This window comes from Culicoides brevitarsis, chromosome 2 (assembly GCF_036172545.1).
Source record: "Culicoides brevitarsis isolate CSIRO-B50_1 chromosome 2, AGI_CSIRO_Cbre_v1, whole genome shotgun sequence".
Lineage (NCBI taxonomy): Eukaryota > Metazoa > Arthropoda > Insecta > Diptera > Ceratopogonidae > Culicoides > Culicoides brevitarsis.
In genome coordinates this window covers 15,663,658-15,684,194 of record NC_087086.1, presented here as the reverse complement: position 1 = coordinate 15,684,194, position 20,537 = coordinate 15,663,658, and the positions used below count along the sequence as shown (strand labels likewise).

The 20,537-nt window shown below is 30.4% G+C and overlaps 4 protein-coding genes across 4 annotated transcripts; 2 read left to right on the top strand and 2 right to left on the bottom strand.

Annotated features, from left to right (window-relative positions):
- Nucleotides 1-565: 565 nt before the first annotated feature.
- LOC134830217 (uncharacterized) lies at nt 566-7,381 on the bottom strand. The gene is made up of 7 exons (XM_063843623.1): nt 7,254-7,381; nt 5,481-5,521; nt 4,908-5,083; nt 3,574-4,432; nt 3,383-3,513; nt 3,201-3,320; nt 566-3,143 (listed from the first exon to the last, which is right to left on the bottom strand). The coding sequence occupies exons 1-7, from the start codon at nt 7,364-7,366 to the stop codon at nt 663-665; spliced, it is 3,921 nt and encodes a 1,306-aa protein (XP_063699693.1). The 5' UTR covers nt 7,367-7,381; the 3' UTR covers nt 566-662.
- A 2,132-nt stretch (nt 7,382-9,513) lies between these two features.
- Nucleotides 9,514-12,854, bottom strand: LOC134828577 (gustatory receptor for sugar taste 64a-like). Its single transcript, XM_063841554.1, has 8 exons — nt 12,815-12,854; nt 12,636-12,670; nt 10,791-11,034; nt 10,544-10,738; nt 10,036-10,489; nt 9,812-9,974; nt 9,663-9,752; nt 9,514-9,606 (listed from the first exon to the last, which is right to left on the bottom strand). Exons 1-8 carry the CDS (start codon nt 12,852-12,854, stop codon nt 9,520-9,522), a joined length of 1,308 nt encoding a protein of 435 aa, XP_063697624.1. The 3' UTR covers nt 9,514-9,519.
- Nucleotides 12,855-13,287: 433 nt separating this feature from the next.
- LOC134828576 (solute carrier organic anion transporter family member 74D-like) lies at nt 13,288-16,341 on the top strand. The gene is made up of 4 exons (XM_063841553.1): nt 13,288-13,732; nt 14,442-14,582; nt 14,638-15,426; nt 16,334-16,341. Exons 1-4 carry the CDS (start codon nt 13,288-13,290, stop codon nt 16,339-16,341), a joined length of 1,383 nt encoding a protein of 460 aa, XP_063697623.1.
- Nucleotides 16,342-18,717: 2,376 nt separating this feature from the next.
- Nucleotides 18,718-19,937, top strand: LOC134831141 (high affinity copper uptake protein 1-like). The gene is made up of 2 exons (XM_063844798.1): nt 18,718-18,889; nt 18,944-19,937. The coding sequence occupies exons 1-2, from the start codon at nt 18,830-18,832 to the stop codon at nt 19,352-19,354; spliced, it is 471 nt and encodes a 156-aa protein (XP_063700868.1). The 5' UTR covers nt 18,718-18,829; the 3' UTR covers nt 19,355-19,937.
- Nucleotides 19,938-20,537: the final 600 nt, after the last annotated feature.

The following is a 20,537-nucleotide window of genomic DNA, read 5'->3' as shown; positions in this document are numbered from 1 at the left end:
GAAGAGTTTTTGAACATAAATTTTGAGAATTAGGAGGGGTGAATAATTTTCTTTACAAAATTGATCATTTTTCACTAAAAATTTAAAAATGTATGAAAATATCGAATTTTCAACTGATTTTAATGGAAATTTTGATATTTTTCAAAGGAATTTAGGTCAAAAATGTATCTAAATTTGAATTTTTTTTTACCTTTTTTATACTCGATACTAAATTTTTCTCCTGAGAATTTATCAAAAAATTAGATGGGAAAAACATGAAACATTTTTGATAGTTGTATCAGCCTTATATTTAATATTTTCTTGCAATATCAATTTTTTAGCAATTTTAAGCTATGAAATGATTGAAAATGATAAAAAACTAACCTTTTTGTTAATATTTTATGCATTTAGAGCAAGATTTGACAAAAATGGCTTTGATACAGTTTTTGATACAGGTTTGTTCTTGATCTAGTTTCAAAAAAAAAAAAATAGATCAAGGAAAAAAATTTTTATTTTAATTTTTTTCAGCAATTTTAAGCTATGAAAGGGTTGAAAATGATAAAAAAATATTTTTTTAAACATTTATTTATATTTTTCAAAATTTTTTTTTTAAATACATTCAATAACGTAATGAAAAAATAGAAAATAATAGCACCTCATTCCATTTTGAACCATTAAAAATCTTAATTTAACATAAAATTCTCCGTTTTTGTTCCGCCACCCAACAAAAACATATCTTCACACGTTGTTGGCGCTCCCAAATGATACCATCCATCACCCAATCCAGCATCTTTCCGCGCCGAGTTCAAAGCATGTCTCACAGCAAAAATAACCACAATTGACATGCATGTCGCTGGCTCGCCCGTTGCCTTAGATCGCAACACGCCAAAGGGATTTTTCGAATTTTGCAAGAATTTGATACGAAAATCGACGGGAATGTCCTTCACTGTGGGCACTTTGTAGTTCCATGTGCGATTCGAAACCAACTGACCCGTGGAATTGTCGTAAACGAGAACTTCTTGCAACCAATAGCCCATTCCCATGATAAAGGCACCTTCGACTTGCCCGACATCCACATTCGGTGACATACTTTCTCCCGTATCTTCCAAGATATCGACGCGCCGCAGCATATAATTGCCCGTTAGAAGATCAATTTCGATTTCGGCACACGAAAGACCCCAAATTATGTACGGCTGGACGTCGGTATTTTTGAAAATGTACGAACAAACCAGGTCAACATTGGCATCGTAGGCGATTTGGATGAGTTCTTTCCAGGATTTGTCTTTGTTTTGTTCGCGAGTCGGCTTTAGGCGTTCAAGGAGCTCTTCGCAAGCCTTTTTGACGGCATAAGAAACGGCTTCGGAAGCTGCAGAGCCGCCCGTAACGGTATCATTTGCACCTGTCAGTGTGTTACTTTGCTTCAAATTTATCATTTTTAGGTCGATGCCGAGTGTGTGAGCTGCTACTTGAGCCACTTTCGTGTTAATGCCTTGTCCCATCTCGATTCCGCCATGAGTGATGGCAACTGTACCGTCTCCGTGATAAATCGAGACCAAAGCATGAAAAGTCCCGAAGAAGCCCATTGGATATCGCATGGGGACGACAGCAATTCCTCTCTTGGTCCAACGATTTTTCGTGTTAAAGTCATCAATTTCCTTGCGACGCTCGTAATAAGCCACATCTTTCAAAAATTCCGGCATTAATTTACGAATTTCGGAGTCTTTTGTCAAATTATCCATCCGAACTTTGGCAGGATCCCGTTTAACGACGTGCGCAATGTGTTCCATGATGTTTTCGATCATCGCAATACCTTCTGTAGTTCCCGGGGCACGACACCAAGTATTTGCCGCCGCATCTGTAATCGCAGCTTTTCCCTCGTACGTCATTCGTGCCTTGTCGTAACAATTTCCAAAGAATTCATTTGTCGAAAAAATAACGGGTTCGTTGCTGCTGCTACCGTAGTCTTCTGAATAGTCGTTCCGCAGCTTCTGAATGACGCCATTTGAGTCGACTTGAACATTGTAGTCCGAAACGACGCCATGTCGCTTGCCAATCGCTTCCATATTGCGTTCGATCGTGAGCACCAAACGCACTGTGCGGTTCGTTAAATGCGTTCCAAGTGCGGCGATACATGCCACGAGTGTCGCTCGCGAGATTTTTGACCCGTAACCTCCTCCAAGACGCTTCGTGAAGACATTAACGGTACTCATGGGGACATTCAAGGCATCCGCAATACAAATTTGGGTCAAATCCATCCACTGGGTCGCCGAATAAACGTTGATGCCTTCGTCGCTGGGAATTGTGACGCAACTTTGCGCTTCCATTGTGAAGTGATATTGCCCAGCCATCTCGAAACGGTCTTTAATTGTTACCGTACCATCTAAATTTCCTTCTTCCGTGGCTGCTGTCTTGAAATCTGTGTCAACTAGGCGTTCAAAAGCCTCCGCTTTGTACACATCTTTGATCGTCGGGTACAACGGCTCCTTCGCACGTGTCCCGTAAACGATTTTCACGTGATCTGCCGCGAAATTCGCCAATTCCATGGTGTCAGCTAGTATTACGCCCGCCGGTTGTCCGTTATATTTGACAGTTTCGCCGACAAAAATCTCCTCGTCCTCGAAAACCATCATCACTTTTTTCGTCATGAAACTATTGACGCCCGGAATGTCCTTGGCACTGAAGAAAAAGTGAACGCCTTTGATTTTGAGAGCTTCTGTGGCGTCAATTCGAACGATTTTTGCTCCAACTTTTCGCGCGAGGACAAGAGCACCCCATAATTCGTGCGGTTGCGGCGGAATATCGTTGACGAATTGCGCTTCGCCCGCACATTGAATGACGCCTTCGATTTTTGGAATTGGTTTCGTCAACGGATAATTTTCTGGGTGAGTATCGAAGGTTTGGGTGCCCGAAGATAATGGTCTTTTTAAAATTTCTGCGCCAGATTTGAATTGGGGAGCGACAACATCATCGGGCGATATGGACAAAATGAATTTGTAGAAAAGGGCGATTGCTAAATTCTTCCGGAAGTCGGGTGAGGGATCGGGAAGTACCCAATCTGGCTTTAATTCGGAAGCAAGAAGGCTTGTAGCTCCTTGAAGACTTGCGTTATTGAACAAATCCTTGCCTCCGGAGAGATATTTCTCGAGTTTTGTGGCGTGAATGAACTAAAAAAGGAAAATTTTGATGAAATTTTATCGTTTTTCATGAAATTCGGGACTTACTTCGGGACGAATTCCTCCGTAAACGATATTAGCCTTCATTGCTCGGTCACGTTTGTCGTTCGTTTGAATGAGAAAACCAGCATTCACGTAAGCATGAGCGTTTTGAGCCCGTGGCATGATCTAAATATATAAAAAAAAAAATTTAAAAAATAATTTTTTATAGAATTTTGGCAAAATCTTGCCTTGTATGAGCGGAAAATGTACGATTCCACAGGTAATGGAGGTAAAGTAATTTTAGTGATGACCTTGTTATCCATTGAAATGTTCAAAAAAGCACTTGGAAGGACATTTATTGCTTTTCCGTCTTGACCAACTACAAAAAAATAAATATTTTATTTCAAAAAATTAATTTTCAATTTTTTTTTAGACTCACCAATTGTCAAATGAGCTTCAATTGTCTCAAGCAACAAGAAAATATCGCTCGGAAATTCCTTATGTTGATGTTTAATACTCAAGTTTCCAGCTAAAGTGCCTGCATTTCTGACTGGAACGTGCGCTACAAGGTCAATATGCTTCACCATCTCCTTGCAATACTCAAAAGCGGGAATTGTCGCAGCTGCTTTTGTCAAAATATTCATTGTTTCTGTCAGAGAAACGTTTCCTCCGATCACTACAGCATCTTTGCCCATGTTAACTGTGTGCAGCTCGTCAACATTCGAGACATCAATAAACACTTGGATATCGGGATCGCGACGATAAACGCCATGTGCGGTATTTCCATGCACCAACATGTACTTTTTGTTCGGATTTTTGCTTAAAATGTCGAAAATTTCCTGAATTGTTGTCACTTTATGCCATTCTTTGCCATCGTCGTCGGCCATAATGACGCCACATTTTGCTTTTGTCGCAGCACTACATGATGAAGTAGAACAAGGTTTTCCAGTTGTTTTGCAAATTTTATCCAAATCTTCAATGTCTTTTAATTTTTCTTTCAGTTCTGCAGTTGCATCGGTCGCCACAGACTTCCAAGCATCCAAAATGGGACGATATCCGGTACAACGACAAATATTTCCGCCAAATGAGTTTTCGATTTGCTCCATTGAAAGTTGTCCCTTGGATCCTTCGAGTAAACTATGCATACTCATGACCCATGCGGGAGAGCAGTAACCGCATTGCGTGCCATTAAAATGCGCCAAACGTGTTTGAAGGTCATGATAACCGTCTTTTTTGTTGCCCAAACCTTCGATTGTGGTGATATCGAGACCATGGCAGGAGAATACCGGAAAGAGGCACTGTAAAAAAAAAAATAAAATTAAATTTTTTAAATTAAATTTAATTAAAAAATTTAAATTAGGGTAATTAGGTTATTAAAAAAAAAATAAATAATAAATTTTTAAAAAATAATCAAAATTAGTAGCTAAAATATTTTTTTTAATTATTACTCTAATTAATTAATTAAAAATTTTTTTGTTACTATTTTTTCACTAAAATTATAAATTTTTTAAAATTTAAAAACTAATCTTTTAAAAATTATTTTTTAATATATTAAATTCAATTAATTAATTAACTATTTAAAAATAAATCAAAAAATTATTTTTGAAAATAAAAAAAAAAATAAATTAATGTTTAATTAATATTTAAAATTATTTTTCAATTAATTAAATTTTATTTTATTTACTGTAATTTATTTTACTTTTTATTTATTTATTTAATTTATTTTTCTTTTTAAATTTGTTTAATTTTCAGATTAAAAAATCAAAAACTTACAGAATTGACAGACCATGTAGTCTTTTCCTTCGTCACGGGATGAATTCCACTGACGCTCACGATACAAGCCCCACATCCACCTTCCAAACACATAAACTTCGTTCCCGGCAAATGAGCATGATCTCGAATGAATTTATTGAGCGATGTCTCCACTGAAAGTGATTCCGATGCCGTTACTGAAAAATATTTAATTGATGAAGACAGTAATTAATTAATTTTTTATCTTTAAATTTACAGATAAATTTCATATTTTTATCTATAAAATAATTATTTTCTTCTATTTTTAGAAAATTTGCAATGTCATTAAATAAATTTACTGGAAAATAAGCGAATCGCAAATTAATGTGTGTCGTGATAATTTTATTCCATAATAATGAATAGTTACACCCACTTCAATTGTTTAGATTACACTGTTTATTCACGTTTTTTTTAGTAAGATTGACAAGACGCGACGACGTAATTCATATCAGTGTGAGCCAATTATCACTAAAATGACCTAGACAATTTGAACGATGTTAGAGAGAATTGATTTTTTCTCTCAAAATCAGTTTTTATGAGATTTTGTTGACTTACTGTTGTATAATTTTCCATTTAATGTGAATGAAACTTCGGATCTGAAAGAAAAAACGAAAAAAATTAATAAAAAAATAATTTTTTTAATTAAAAATATTCGATAAAAATCCAAAAAATTACTTTTCATGGACCATTTTTCACGCTTTATTTAATAAAAAAAAATAAATTTGACCAAATATTTGTTTACAATTCGACAAAAACGTCAAAAATTGAATGATAACAACTCCGTTAGGAGCAAAGCCGACCGGTTACTCTGATAGCACGGCGTGAACTGACAAACATTTCTAAGCGCAAACTTCTACAGTAATTGAGCCAAAGTATGATTGATCATTTTATCAAAACTCAAATAAATTAAAGGCTAGTGAGCATGTGAGGCAAAAAAGTGACTTCTAAAGACAAAACGTACAGAAGCAAACTCAGTGTGTCAAATAAAAAACAATATTTACAACAAATGCGAGCCGTGTAGAGAGACTCTCAAGGTGTATCATTAAAATTATTCACATACTTGTAAGACTCGCACAGTTGTTTTTTGTTTGATTTAAACAATGATTACAATTTTGAAGTTTTTTTTATCATACACCGGTTTGTTTCTTGATCTACTGAGTGTGCTACTAAATTTATTGAATTTATTAAAAACCTGAACCATAAATTTAATTTAATGAAATGCGTTAAAATTTAAAGTTTAAATAATTTTTTTCTTAGATTTAGCAATAAATAAGTAAAAAATAATTAAAAGTAATTAATTAAATTTATTTTAATTTTTTATTAATTTTTAATTATTTTTTTTAATAAATTTTTTTAATTAATTAAATAAGTAAAAATAAATTTATTTATTTAACTTGATTTTTTTTTCATAATGAAGTATTTATTTTTTTTAAGTATTTTGGATAGATTAAAATTATAAAATTTCTTAAAGTCAATTACGACCTTGAGGCTTTTCATAAACTAGTTGATCTGTCAAAAAAATCTCTTTCAAAAATAATTACAATAGATATTTTTTATCGTGATTTGCAAAATAATCACCATTATAATAAACAAACAGCAATAATCAGCTGCTTTTTAAATGTCGGACAATCATCATGATTGTTTACATGAATTGTGTTCGACTTGTACAATAAAGTACACTGCTTCACAAAATAAATTGTCTCTTTCCGAAGATTTTATTTTTAATATTTAATTTTTTACTAAATTTTTTATCAAAGCTTTTTCGAAAGGGTTAAAATAAGTTTTAAATTTAATATATTTTTTAATTTTTTTAATATTTAATTAATTTTTTTTAATTTTAATTTTTCTAAAAAAATATTTATGATATTTACTTAAATTATTTATTTAATCGTTAAAAATAATTTGAAAACTTAAAATTTTTGAGAAAATTAATATTTTAAAATATCTTATTTTTAAATAAAGGTCTATGAAGTCAAAAATATTATTTTATTTTTTTCATCAATTTTTTAAAATTTTTTATTTGATTAATTAGCACAAAAAAATATAAAATAAAAAAATTTTAATAACTTATTTTATGATTTTTCTGATATTTTACTTAAAAAAAAAATAAATAAAAATTTTAAAATTTTGTTTAAAGTTTAATAAAAAAATTATTTAAAATTATTTTTTTTAATTTTAAAATAATTTCTGAATATTAACCAAAACTTTTAATTTTGTTGAACAGTGTAATAAAAGCACTTCATTTGTCACGATATCAACAAGATTTTTTATCGTTCTCATTATTATTTTACGATGCTACACAATACTGATTTTTAATTAAATACTTACAATATCTTCCTTTTTGGAAGGTGAACTTCAACAATTTCCTTGTTGATGTGCGATTCATTCTCTTTTCCTGTCTTTTCCGACCAGAAAGAAGGACAACAGCCACAGAATGACATTTTATGCTGCAATTTATTTTCTTATTTTTTGCACTTTAATATATTTTCTCGTAGCTGTGACTGGAAATACTTGTTCTTGTTTTATAAACACTCCCACAATTGAGCAATTTTTAGCATAAAATAATCGAATTATTGCATAATTTAATAAATCTCTAATTATTTCCGGTTTCTCTTTGCTATTTTTGACAACTTTTCAAACAAAACTTGATTAAAAGTTAATTATCAATGTCATTCACATATGATTTATGTTTACAAAAATGTTCGCGTATGACACAACAAACTCTCGTAATTCGCGTAAGTAAAAGTAATCCGGCCGGTTAAAGGTTTGACAGCTGAACCAGATAAGCGAAATATTTATTTTTACTTCTTTACAGCTCAATGGTTCACGATCGACTGAATGTCTTGCACTCAAAACGAAACGTTACTTGCTCTTAAGTTTTTTTTTAATAAATAACGAGTTGGTACTTTATAATTGATATGCACGGAGTAAATATGGTAAATAATTGTCGGTGTCTCAGGTACAACGAGACAATAAAGAAACGATTAGTGTCGATAGCACTTTATCGTGTTCGGTGTTTTGTTGTCTAGAAAATTGCATAAAAAATAGGCTTAATTGCAAAAAAAATTCTAATCACGAGATTTTGTATTAAAATTCATTAGATTCGTGCAAAGCATTCTGAACCAAGAAAAGCTTTTGAAAAAAAGTTTTAGAGAAATTCGGCAAGAAAAATATTCAAAAACTAAAAATATCAGTACTGAAAGTCAAAAGTGTGAGATTTGCCTTTTTAATATAATTTTTATTTATTTCTTAAAAAATAAAATTAATAGGTATAAAATTGTTCAGTAATTGTATGAAAATTAAAAGTTAAATTAAATTAATAGATTTTTTTATTTCTTTACAAAAAAAAAAATAAAATAAATTAAATATTTTCATAAAAAATTACTAATTTTTAAATTTGTACAATTTTGAGAATTTTTTTTTCAAAATATTTATTTTTAATATTTTTAAAATAATTTTAAATTAAATTAAAAAATTCTGAATGAAATTTTAATTATTTCATTAAATATTTTAGAAAAAATTATTTTTAATATTTTAATATTATTTTTCTTTTTTAATTTTTTAACAAATGCGATAAAAAGTCTCGCTCAACATGATCAAAATATATCTGTTATCAACAAACGCTTGAGAAACAAACCAAAACTTTGCGTGCAAATAAAAAAAATTGTTGTTAATTTGTCTGACAAGCAAAGTCTGGTCATTTTTGGTCCATTATTTCTTCAAGATTTTGTTAAAAACACTGCAATGTCAAATAAAAGTCAAATTACTCACAAAATATTGCTTGGCCAAGTCCTTAACTGAACGGTACACGGAGCTGCACAATCCTGTTCGGGACTTTTTTTGCGACAAAGGGAGAACATTTCGCGAAAAACATTAAAAAAATACAAAATTCGTTACTAAAAATATCACGACCTCGCTTTGATGAGCATCAGTTTTGCACTAAAATGCTGGACATGATTCAGTGAGCAATGAAGCCGTGCTTTGGAGTTATTTTAAAACAATTTTTAGGTAAACGGCGATGATTTTATAATAATTATAGTTATTATTGCGATAAAATTAATAATTTTTATTTAAGTACAGTGTTTATTTCTCACGACTTTTCAACTTGAGTGAATTTTAAGGGTTTTCAATACACATGAATTAAGTTTTGGTTTAAATTTTATTGAACGCAATGTAAAAAATGCATAAAATTTAAAGATTTTTATAGAAACATCGGCAACATTGTAGGTAAAATTCATACCTACCGTAGTCGAAGTTTGTCATTTTCATGTAAACTGCCTAGTTATGTTAAAAATTTCAAGTTGCGGTAATGTTAAGTAATGACTTCTAAAGGAATTTTGTGAAATTTTATTGAAAAATTAAGTTTTTTCAAGTAAACTTTAATTTTTTAATTCTTTAAAAGTCATTTTTGATTCTAAAATTTTAAGAAAATGAATTATTTTGACCAAAATTGACTAAAACTCGAATAAATTTTTAACGTAAAAACACATAACGGAGTTTTTAAATGCTTTAACAATTTTGTACTCCTCAAAATTGTATGAAAAACTTGTAAAGCTGATCAAATTTTCTTCCTTCTTTTGCTTTTTGACTCGTTTTAAGCCGTTCTACAATCAAAAGTTTCATTAAACTTTCCTTTTTCGCTTGTCAATAAGAGCTCATAGGTGAAAATGTAGCCTCCCATCTAAAAAAAATGACAAGAATTTCGTCTACAAAATAAGTTTTTGATGAATTTCTTACCGTCAAAAGTGCTCCGCGAGTCAAAAAGAAGAATTTCTTGCCGGAATATGCAATAATGTCCCATCGAATATGCTCAAAGAAGCGTTTTAACTAAAAATAATTATTTTTAAAATATTTTTTTACAGGAAAATTAATGAAATTTAGCTTACATCGAGACTGTATTCCAACGAAGGAACCATCCGAATGTAATTCAAGGCTTGTTGCGCCGAGTCATGTATCATCGAGGCACAATAAACGGCAGTAAAGGTCCTCACAATGAAAAAAGATGTCGAGAAAAAGAAGAAAATGTAGTTTATTTGGTAAGGTCTCTTCCTGAAAAGTAATTTTTTCATTAAAAACTTATTTTTTTTAGAAAAATCAATTAAAATCTCACTTGAAAAGATTAAAAAACTGCAAGCAAATAAAGTACATGTCACATGCGAGTGCCGAAATAACCACTTGCGAAATCTCCTTCACGCTGTAATCCACCAAATCCGTTATCTGAACAAAATGCGTTCGTATTTGATACCAAAACAAGTCCGAATTTTGCATATTTTTCTGCCTTGTTGCTTCACGAATCTTCCGATTCAGCTGATTTATGCGATGAGACAAGGCGATACCCACCAAAGCCGTAAAAATATCCATGAAATTCCAAATGACGGTGATGACAAAGTTCAGCCAGACCATCCAGACAACCATCGTGTCATGGTAGAAAGGAAAAACAACGAAAATATGACGTCGATTAACGCGATAATAATGCTCGACGATATTTGGGACGGTAAGATTGCACTTTTCCATCTTGTATTCCATGGCGAATCCTTGCGAAAAAAGGTATAAAATGTGCTCAGCTGAAATTTAAAAAAAAATTAAAATCAATTTTTTCGAATTTTTAGGTGACTTACTGAAGGCTAAAGTGAAAATAACTACAGCAACCACGCGAATTTTGAATTTCAAGGTCTTTCCGTGATTTTTATAAATTTTTCCGAGAAATACCATTTCATGTCGTGTCCATTTTCGGATGAATTCTGGCCATTTCTTCGCAAAAAGGAAAAATTGGTAAGTACCGAACATCGAAGAAAGTCGATAGAAAATTGTATCTGCAAGAAAATCATTAAAAAAAATATTTTTTAGCTAAAAAATTATTTTTACCAATGTTATTCAACCTAATTTCGCCCATTGTTACAAGTGCGGAGACACTTTCGAGCAAAATACACAACAACGTGAAAAGACTGTAGGCAAATCTGAAGGACTTGGTTTTGTACCGAACTTGTCTAACATCGCTACTCGTAACTCCAACAACTGGCATGATACCGAAACACTGAATCATGACCAAGACAGGCATAATTGCGCGATGAAAGCTGTCGTACTGGTTGATATTCTGGAATTTTGTTCCCTTGAATGGCGAAATAATTTTTAAATTTACCATTTTTTCGTTGAAAAATCGGAAAAAGACACGTCACGGATGAAAGTTTTTCTGCGACTAAAAAAATTTCCTTTTTTTTTCAATGAAAAACGCAAAATTTCTACTCGATGAAAGGTGAAAATGGTCAATTATTTACAATTTTAAAGTAGGTAGTAATTTGTTGACCAATTAAGATATTTATCAAAGTTTGTTTATTAATAATTGATGAGAGTCCGTTTTTCATTGCAGCGAGAAAAATAACATTTTTATTCATTTTCAGGCAGGCAAGAGCGACACATGGAAAGTTGTTTTATTGACATATTTTAAATGTTCTTTTCAGAGATGTTTTAATTATTATTGAAGACAAATTGATGGTGATAAATGAGTTTTTCGCAATGTGGATTAAATACATTCAAATTAATTAGTGCGCATCAATACAACGCGGTGACACGTGAAGGCACGTCTGAAAATGATAACAAAAATGCAGAAAATTTTTCAGTGAAAGCGTGATGGAATTTAAAATTTAAACAGATAGCACGTGTATGGAGTGAGATAAGATAATTTTCTCTTAAAAATATTTTTTAATGAATTTTAATCTTATCTTGTTTTATTTTAGGCAAAATTAGCATTTACAACAATTGATTAGATAAATGGCAATCGTCCGGTTTTTTCGGATATGGAAGGTCAAGGTACATTATTTGAATTAATTTTTTAAGTTTTAATATTTTTTTCATTTCAGAAACTCAAAAATTAAAATCCTCGCCAGTATGAAATCCCTTGCTAGTGAGCATAAAGTCCTTTGCTCTTAAAGGTATCTAAGTGCATCATGTGTGTGGTTTGCTGTCTTTAAGCATTCGAAATATGTTGATTATAGGAAAATTCGTGATAGCTCGACGTTTTCAATGTAAATATGTAGTAATGGGAAAATGCTTGCCTTCAATGAATAGATTCTGAAATTAATTTAGGCCGCTGCAAATGAAAATCAAAAATAAAGTCCGATGCCCCATTTTAAAAGTCGAAAATCCAATGGGGCAAAATAAAAAAAAAAGTTAAAAATTTCATCAAAAATGGCCGTTTTTAGGTGTATTTTCATAATTTTTCAAGATGTTTTTAGAAATTTTTTTAAAAAGTTTTAAATTTTTAATAATTTTTGTTTAAAAAATCGTAATTTAACATAAATTTTCTTATTTAATTTTTTTTTTTACAAAATTACTGAATTTATTTTTCAAATTTTTTTGACAGTTATTTTTTATGATTTTTTTTCTTTAATTTTTAATATGTAATATTCTGAAATCTATTTTAAATTAGCAAATCTCAAAAAAGATAATTAAAAAAAAATAAATAAAAAATATTTAACACTCAAAAATAGTTAAAAATTTTGTCATTTTGTATGAAAATAGTATTTCAAAATTTTTTTTTTTATTTTGCGTTTCTCATTTTATTTTCAAAAATTTCGGACTTTATTTTTGATTTTCATTTGGAGCGGCCTTAATAGAATCAATAGATTCCTAGAGGCCTCAATAGGATTCTATTCAATAGTTCTCTAAATATTTGACTGATCAGAACTGATTTGTCAGTAGCATGTAACTTACAACCGATACGATTAGAAATAATAGATTTATATCAACTATGATCCATAATTCACAAATATGTAAAGATAAAAACTTAGTTGACACTTTAGGTCAATCTCCGATTAACAATGCGTTTGAAATTCATTCATCAAAAAAATATCTCAGAGAATCGCTTCAGAATTCTCATACATCACAATTACTCCGACAATAACCAACTATAGGTATGTTCTTCATATTCATCGTCGGTTATCAAATATGTGTCTTATCTCCATTTTATATTGTATTTGTGGTTGTTTTGGTTAAAAGATAAGTCAATATACTACAGTGTGTTAAAATTGAGTCAAATTTCTTTGATTTATTTTAAAATCAATTTTTTGATTTTTTTTTCAACTTTCTTAGTTTATTCTTAATTTCATTTTGATTTAAAATTTTTCAAAAATTCAATTTTTTGCGTTATCATTAAATTAACTAATAAAAAAATTAAGATAAAAATTATACGCACAACGCGTAATAATGAGAAATTTTCTAAATTAAAATGACCTCGAAGTTAATCTTATTTATCTGTCTTTTTAAACACTCACTCAAGCGCTTCTCACAATACCTACCTGCAAATATCAAAACATAAACACAGTTCCAACTGACGCGCAAACAAAGTGAGACGTTAGCACGAAAAATGTCGACACTTCAAGAAAATCTCATAAAACAATCGATTCTGCGACATTCCCGCATAGACATCTGCGAGCCGCGATCCCGCACCGTCAGTTTCAGCGAAGAGAGTAAACAGGAAGACGGTGACTTTATATTATTTCCCGATCATGTGATGTATCCGCGAGAAAAGGAGTTTGAGACAAAATGGAAAAATTTTTTGTTGAATCGCAAAAGTTACACAATTATTTTTGGCGCAGCAGGATGCATCTATTCGGCGTCCTTTCGATATTTCAACGGGACGATATCGACGATGGAGAAACGCTTTAAAATCTCGAGCCGGAATATTGCCGTGATTTCGAGTGGAAATGACATAAGTCAAGTGTTTGCTTCGTTATTTTTAACGTATTATGCAACTGGCAAAAATAAACCGAGATGGATGAGTGTCAGTTTGTACGCGATGGCGTTTTATTGTTTGTTAAGTGCATTGCCGCACTTTTTGTTTGGACCCGGAGATGATGCATATAAGTTCGCGACTACTTTATATGTGAATATAAGTGAAGCTGATTCAAGATTAAAAAAGTCTTTGTATAGAAAATGGTAAGAAATCGATTTTTAAAAATTATTTTTTCAAAAAAAAAATTTTTTTTTAGACAATTCATCAAAAGAATGCATTACTGAAGAAGGAGAATTAGTCCCACAAATAATTCTTTTTGTGGCTCAAATTATTTTTGGCATGGCAGAGGCGATTTTTTACATTTTTGGATTAAGTTACTTGGATGACAATGTAAACAAAACTAAGTCACCTTTAATGATAAGTGAGATTAATTAATTTTTTAAATTCAATTTTCAATATTTTCTTTTAAAAAAATTTCTAAAAAATATAAATTTAAATAATTTTTTAATTTTTTTTAAATACATATTTTTAACTATTTACATTTTAAATTTAAAAAATTAAATAAAAATTAATTAAATTAAATTAATAATTAATTAATAATTAATAAATTAATAATAATTAAATTATTTGAAAATCAAATGAAAATTAAAATTTTAATTAAAAATTAAATTAAAATTAAAATAATTATTTTAAAAAATAATTTTTTCGAATATTAATATTTATTCAAATATTTTTTTTAAATATTTTTTTTGAATATTTTTATTAATATTTTTTTTTATTTCCAGGTGTTTCGTATTTTCTAAAGATGTTAGGACCCGCAGTTGGTTACAGCATCGCCTCATTTTCGTTGAGTTATTACATCGATCCCACATTAAATGTGTCAATAACTCCTTCACATTCACAATGGCTCGGATGCTGGTGGTTAGGTAATTTTTTTTAAAAATTATTTCCAAAATATTTTTAAATTTATTTTATTTTTAGGATGGATTTTAATCGCATTCATTTTAACGATTTTTGGATATTTGGTTGGTTTATTTCCGAAAAAGCTTACCACTGAAAAAGTTCAAGAAAATGCCGAAAATCACACACAAAATCGGGAATTAAGTCTCTTGACAGAAGACAGTAGCGAATTGATGTCCTTGAAAAAAGTGAAAAAAACTAAAATTACCAAAAATGTCGAAGATGAACGTGAATTATCGCTCAAAGACTTTTGGAATTCCTTAAAACGGCTGCTCTCCAACAAAATCCTCATGTACAACAATTTAGCGACAGTTTTTTATCTCATCGGATCTATACCGTATTGGATGTTCGCGCCAAAATATTTCGAGACAGAATTTCGTCAAACATCAGCAGAAGCCAGTTTCAAAATTGGTACAATAAGTTATCTCTTTTCGGGTCTCGGAGTGCTCGTTTCTGGAATAGTAATTACTAAATTTAAGCCACGAGCTCGATATTTAGCTGGTTATAATATTCTTACCGCTTCCATTACCGTTCTCGGTTTAATTGCAAATTATTACATGGGATGCCAAAAAGACGTCAATCCAGTGTCACCAACTTCTTTAGCTTCCTGTAACGATCTATGCAACTGCGATTTCGTTAAATACACTCCAATTTGTGGCAGCGACAATCACAACTACATCAGTGCGTGTCATGCTGGATGCACTTCTCGCCAATTCGATGCCCAACGAAATGTTCAGTTATTCACAAATTGTTCTTGCATTGAAGACGATCAAAATTTCGCTTATGAAGGCCCGTGTCCAGTTGACTGCAGTGAACCAATGATGAAATTTTTAATAATTATTTATTTAATGAAATTTTTCGCTTCATCTGGAATTTGTGGGAATTTTTTGCTGAGCTTAAGATGCGTTTCAACAGGCGATAAACCTCTTTCAGTTGGATTGATGCTGATGATGACAAGTCTTTTTGCTTTTATTCCGGCTCCGATATATTTTGGAGCGAATATTGACAATGCTTGTTCAGTGTGGGGCCAAAGCTGTGCAGGAAACAAGGAAAATTGCTGGGAGTATGACGAACAAAAATTGCGATTTGTTATGAATATTTTGGGAGCGTTCTTTATTGCTGTTGGAACTGTGTTGGATGGAGGAGTTTGGTATTATGTCAAAAATTTGAGGATATTTGACGAGGAAAATAGTGAAAATGAGATTAAAAAAGATAAAAAAAATATCTCAATAAATCAAAAATTTTGATACAAAAATTGAAAAATTTTAACTACTTCATTAATTTTAAGGAAAAAATCTAAAATTAGATTAATATTATAAAAAATCTAATAATTAAAATAAAATTAGTAATTTTTTTCCAACAAATTAGGCCGCTCCAAATTTTTTTTGAACTTTTTGTCCCATGCCCCATTTTAAAAGTCAAAAATCCAATGGGGCAAAATAAAAAAAAAGTTGAAAATATCATCAAAATTGCCCGTTTTTTGGTCTTTTTTCATAGTTTTTCAAGAATTTTTCAAAAAATTTTTTAAAATTTTTAATATTTAAGAATTTTTGTATTGAAAAACGAAATAAAACATGAATTTTCTTCTCTAAAAATTTTTTCAAAAAAATTATGTTTCAAAATTTTTGACAGTTTTTTTATGAAATATTTCTTTTGTTGAAATTTTTTAACTTGGAATACTCTTATATCAATTTTAAATTATTATATCTCAATATAGACCATTAAAACAACTAAAATATTCATTAATGATCAAAAATTGTTTGAATTTTGTCATTTTATATGAAAAAGTATTTCAAATTTTTTTTTTTTATTTTTTTGCCCCCCCCCCCACTTTGAAAAAAAGTTTTTGGGACAAAAAATTTTGGAACGGCCTTAATTATAAAATTTTATTTTTAAGGAACTTCTTTTTTTTCTGAAAATTAAAAAAATAATCGAAAAATAATTCTTTTAAAATTTAATTTTTAAAACATACATAAAGATATATAGAGAGATTATGTGAGTATAAGCATATATTTATTCATATTAATAAGGCCATTATATAAGGCACGGCATATAATATTATTGATAATAAAGTCATTACATACTATGTATTATTATTGATAAAAGAATTGGCATTTCTAGCTGATTCAGCTTTTTGCTGGAATGATCAAGGAGTGTTACATCTATTCTTAAACATTATATTTAATTGTTGCCTCCTCCTCCTACTTGAACCAACAGACCACGAATAAGATTCAATGTCTCCATCATTTCCGGAGTAGGGGCTGCCATCGCACCCAAGTCAACCTCTTCTTCTTTGGCCGTTTCAATGATGCTATCAATCCATGCTCTAGATGGAATTGTTTGTTTAAGACCACCATATCTACGTAGAGCATCATCCCCTCCTAACTCTATGAGAATCTGGAGAGATAGGTAGCCCAATGATCTGAAGTTGTTGGCAGCTACAGGACCAAGGTTTCTATTAAATCCATAATATGGATTGTTATTCACTGCCAATAGAGCGGCATGGAATCGTACAAAATCGGCTGACATCATTGCAACAGCATTAGGCCAGAATCGGAATGTAGAATGCTCGGTTAGTGCTCGCTTGATAATACTGAACACAGTCATACCACTTTCTGCCGCTTGTTGAATGACGGCAAGAAGACGCACAGATGTCTCTGGAACAATAGCATTGTAATGCTCCATAGCCGCAGCAGCATTGTTGGCATTGACATTCTTGGCAAATTGGGTGTGGAATACACGAACCGTTCTTTCTGGCAGGATTACCTCTTGGCCAGCATGGTCACCTTTGACACCATTAACAATCTTTTGAGCAGCTTTGGTTGTCAATGATCCTTGTTTACACAATGAAGTGATGACTGTAGTGATACAACTAATTCCATTTAACCACTCACGAGATGTCGGGATCCTACCAGTTATAGCTTCTAGTATGATCAAGGCCTGATGGATTGTCATAGCATCAGCAGGAATCGCCAATACAGCACCTAGATCTGCACCTAATCCCAAATCTACATGGAACCAATTTACTTGGATGTGGTCATCCTCGGAATGTAAAAACCAGTGAACAGTGTCAATGATCTCACGTCTTGCTTGGTCCTGAGGGAGTTTATGGGCAGCTGGTAGATGAGGACCAAACATTTCACAAAGACCAAATGCTTGGTACATAGCGATTCCATCTCTGTTTGGTTCCTCTATAACGCGAGCTCTTCGAAGTCGCATGTAAGCCAATACCTGGGATAACTTTGGAACACATTGTGAGCTAAAGTTTCCTGCTAGTGGCATGACATTGCAGTTAGCCAATACGAATCTCTCAAAAATGGGATTCTGCTTCAAGAATGCATTCATGACGTCAGCTACCATTCCAACGCCATAAAGGGCTTGTTGCTCTTGGACCTCTGCTTCGATTGCTTCAGGTTGTAATGCCATTCGTCTTTCCAAGGCAGTAACCCTACGGTTAACCCCATTGACTACTTCATCTGTTCCGATGGTGGGATCATTGAAAATGGCTCTTAAAGCCTGGATGGTGACATTTCCGTCCATAGCCATACTGGTTTACTCTACGCGGAAACTAGTAAATACTCAAATACAAATATAGAAATTGTTATTTATTAATAAAAATTGATTTTTGTTGATTGGATCTGGGTTTTGAATGGGTTAAAAACACTTCGGGACTCTTTTCGAAAACCTCAAAAATAGTGACTCATACAATAAAAGGATATTTTATATATATTTATCTATATGTTTATTGTTGAGTCGGTATTGTTGAGTAATTAATTAATATTTCCTTTTTTAATTTAAAATAAATATTTTTTTAAATAAATAAATATTAAAAAAAACTAATATTTTTTTTTTGTTATTTTAATAAATTTTTAATGATAAAAAAAAATTATTCAAAAATAAATACATATTAAATAATTTTTGATAAAAATAAATCAAATAATATTGAAGAAAAAAATTTTGTTGAACACACTGTACAAATGAATTACTTTAATATATATTTAATACCTACATCTACCTATTAAAGTCGAATACGCAAAACCTCATTCAAACCTCAACAAACACTTAAACCAAAATACGACTGATAACAATGCATTTGACGATAAAAATATTTCAGTTGTTATGAGACCTCAGTAGAGGCAACATCGATTTATTTATTTATTTTTTTATTTTACTTTTTTTTTTTGGCATAAATTTTTATAAAAAAAAGTCAAAAATGGATCACGATCACGAGCATCATGATCCTGGCGGCGAGGAATGTGGCATGAAGATGTTGGTAAGTTTTCTGCGCTAAAAAACATCAAAAATCCTAATTTTATTTTAATTTTAGTTCCATTTCACGGACTGTGAAAAAATCCTCTTTGACGGTTGGAATACAAACGCTTTGTGGAAATTTATCGTGTCGTGCATCGGAATTTTCCTGATAGCCTTTCTGTACGAAGGATTCAAATTTATGCGTGAACAATTGCAACTCCGACAACTGAAACGTGAAGCAGGCACTTGCGCACCTGGTTGCGATCCGCCCCAAAAGTCGTTCAAGGAGGGCGCCTTAAATGCCGAGCACATTATTCAAACATTTTTGTATTTGATCCAGATCACTGTCAGTTACTGCTTGATGTTAGTCGTCATGACATTCAATTGGTGGCTCTTTTTCGCGGTGATTTTCGGCGCAATGTTAGGATATTTTGTCTTTGGATGGATTCGACAAAAACAAATAGATCAAGAAACTTGCTGCAAATAAGGTTCAAGTGTTTTATTTATATCACGAAGACGAAAAAAAAAATAGGAACAAGCTGGAACATAGATAAGACATGGAGAAAAAGATAGCGATTTGTGATAAAAAATTGTCTTTGCTGGAATTGAAGCGTTTTCTTATAAATATTTGAGGTGATAAGTGAATAAAGTGATAAGTACATAAATGAAGATAATAATCAAGAGGCCTTCGATCGCGTTCGAAATAAAAATTAATTTTTTTTTTAACTACGACTATACATTTATTGACTACGATGCTTGCTATAATCTTATAAAAGTAATTCAAATATAAAAATTAATCTATATTTTTCGATAGAATCCGCAACTGAGTCACTTTTTTCGGATTAACAGCTGACAATTCTTCAATTCGTGCATTTCTTCACGTCTTTCTTATCAAATTTTTATTGTGTACGTTTATTTAGGTGTAGTAGAGTAATTAATATTTAATATTAAAACGACTTATTTAATAATTTTTATGTAATAAATATGAGATAGCTGCAGTTAAATGCTAATTTATGAGTCTTTTGATCAATTTCTTAATAGACGATTACGCCTTCTAAAGTAGAGCTGGTAAAATAATTAAAAATGTTTTCGATTTCATGGATTTTTATTAAAAGGAAAAATAAAAATTTAAATTTTCTTAAGAATTTTTAAAGATTTTTCATGGTTTTGTTTAAAAAAATATTAAAAAAAAATAATTTTATTTTTGTAATTAAAAAAAATAAAATTATTAAACTAAATTTATTAATTTAATTATATTTAAAAAATTTTTAAAAATATAATTAATGAAATAATTTTTAAAACATTTTTTAAAATTTTTTAAATTAATTTTTTATACTAGGAATTTTTAAAAAATAAGAAAATATTGACTTTTAAAGAAATATTTATTGAAAAAAATAATTAATTAAAATTTAATTTTAAAATTATTTATATAAATATCATAATTTTTAAATAACTAATTATATAATTTCTTATTAATTAAATATTTTTTTTACACTTAAAATTTTTAAAAATAAAAAAAAAATGAATTTTAAATGTAAAAAAAAATTGATTGATTGATTTTGTATAAAAAAGTTCATAAAATTTTTTTTTAAATTTTTTTTCGTTTTTTTTAAATTTCTTGTTTAATTTGAAATCATTTAAATATTAAATTAAATAAAATTAATTATTTT

Coding starts and splice junctions, on each gene's coding strand:
- LOC134828577 (XM_063841554.1), bottom strand. CDS start 12,854: ATGAATATGAAGAACATACCTATAGTTGGTTATTGTCGGA. Junction 11,035..12,635: donor TATTTCTAATCGTATCGGTT/GTAAGTTACATG, acceptor TCGCCATTCAAG/GGAACAAAATTCCAGAATAT. Junction 10,490..10,543: donor TATTTTCACTTTAGCCTTCA/GTAAGTCACCTA, acceptor TTTAAATTTCAG/CTGAGCACATTTTATACCTT.
- LOC134831141 (XM_063844798.1), top strand. CDS start 18,830: ATGGATCACGATCACGAGCATCATGATCCTGGCGGCGAGGAATGTGGC. Junction 18,890..18,943: donor AATGTGGCATGAAGATGTTG/GTAAGTTTTCTG, acceptor TTTTAATTTTAG/TTCCATTTCACGGACTGTGA.
- LOC134830217 (XM_063843623.1), bottom strand. CDS start 7,366: ATGTCATTCTGTGGCTGTTGTCCTTCTTTCTGGTCGGAAAAGACAGGA. Junction 4,433..4,907: donor CTACATGGTCTGTCAATTCT/GTAAGTTTTTGA, acceptor TTTTTTTTACAG/TGCCTCTTTCCGGTATTCTC. Junction 3,144..3,200: donor ACGGAGGAATTCGTCCCGAA/GTAAGTCCCGAA, acceptor TTCCTTTTTTAG/TTCATTCACGCCACAAAACT.
- LOC134828576 (XM_063841553.1), top strand. CDS start 13,288: ATGTCGACACTTCAAGAAAATCTCATAAAACAATCGATTCTGCGACAT. Junction 13,733..14,441: donor GTACGCGATGGCGTTTTATT/GTTTGTTAAGTG, acceptor TTTTATTTCCAG/GTGTTTCGTATTTTCTAAAG. Junction 14,583..14,637: donor GCTCGGATGCTGGTGGTTAG/GTAATTTTTTTT, acceptor TTTTATTTTTAG/GATGGATTTTAATCGCATTC.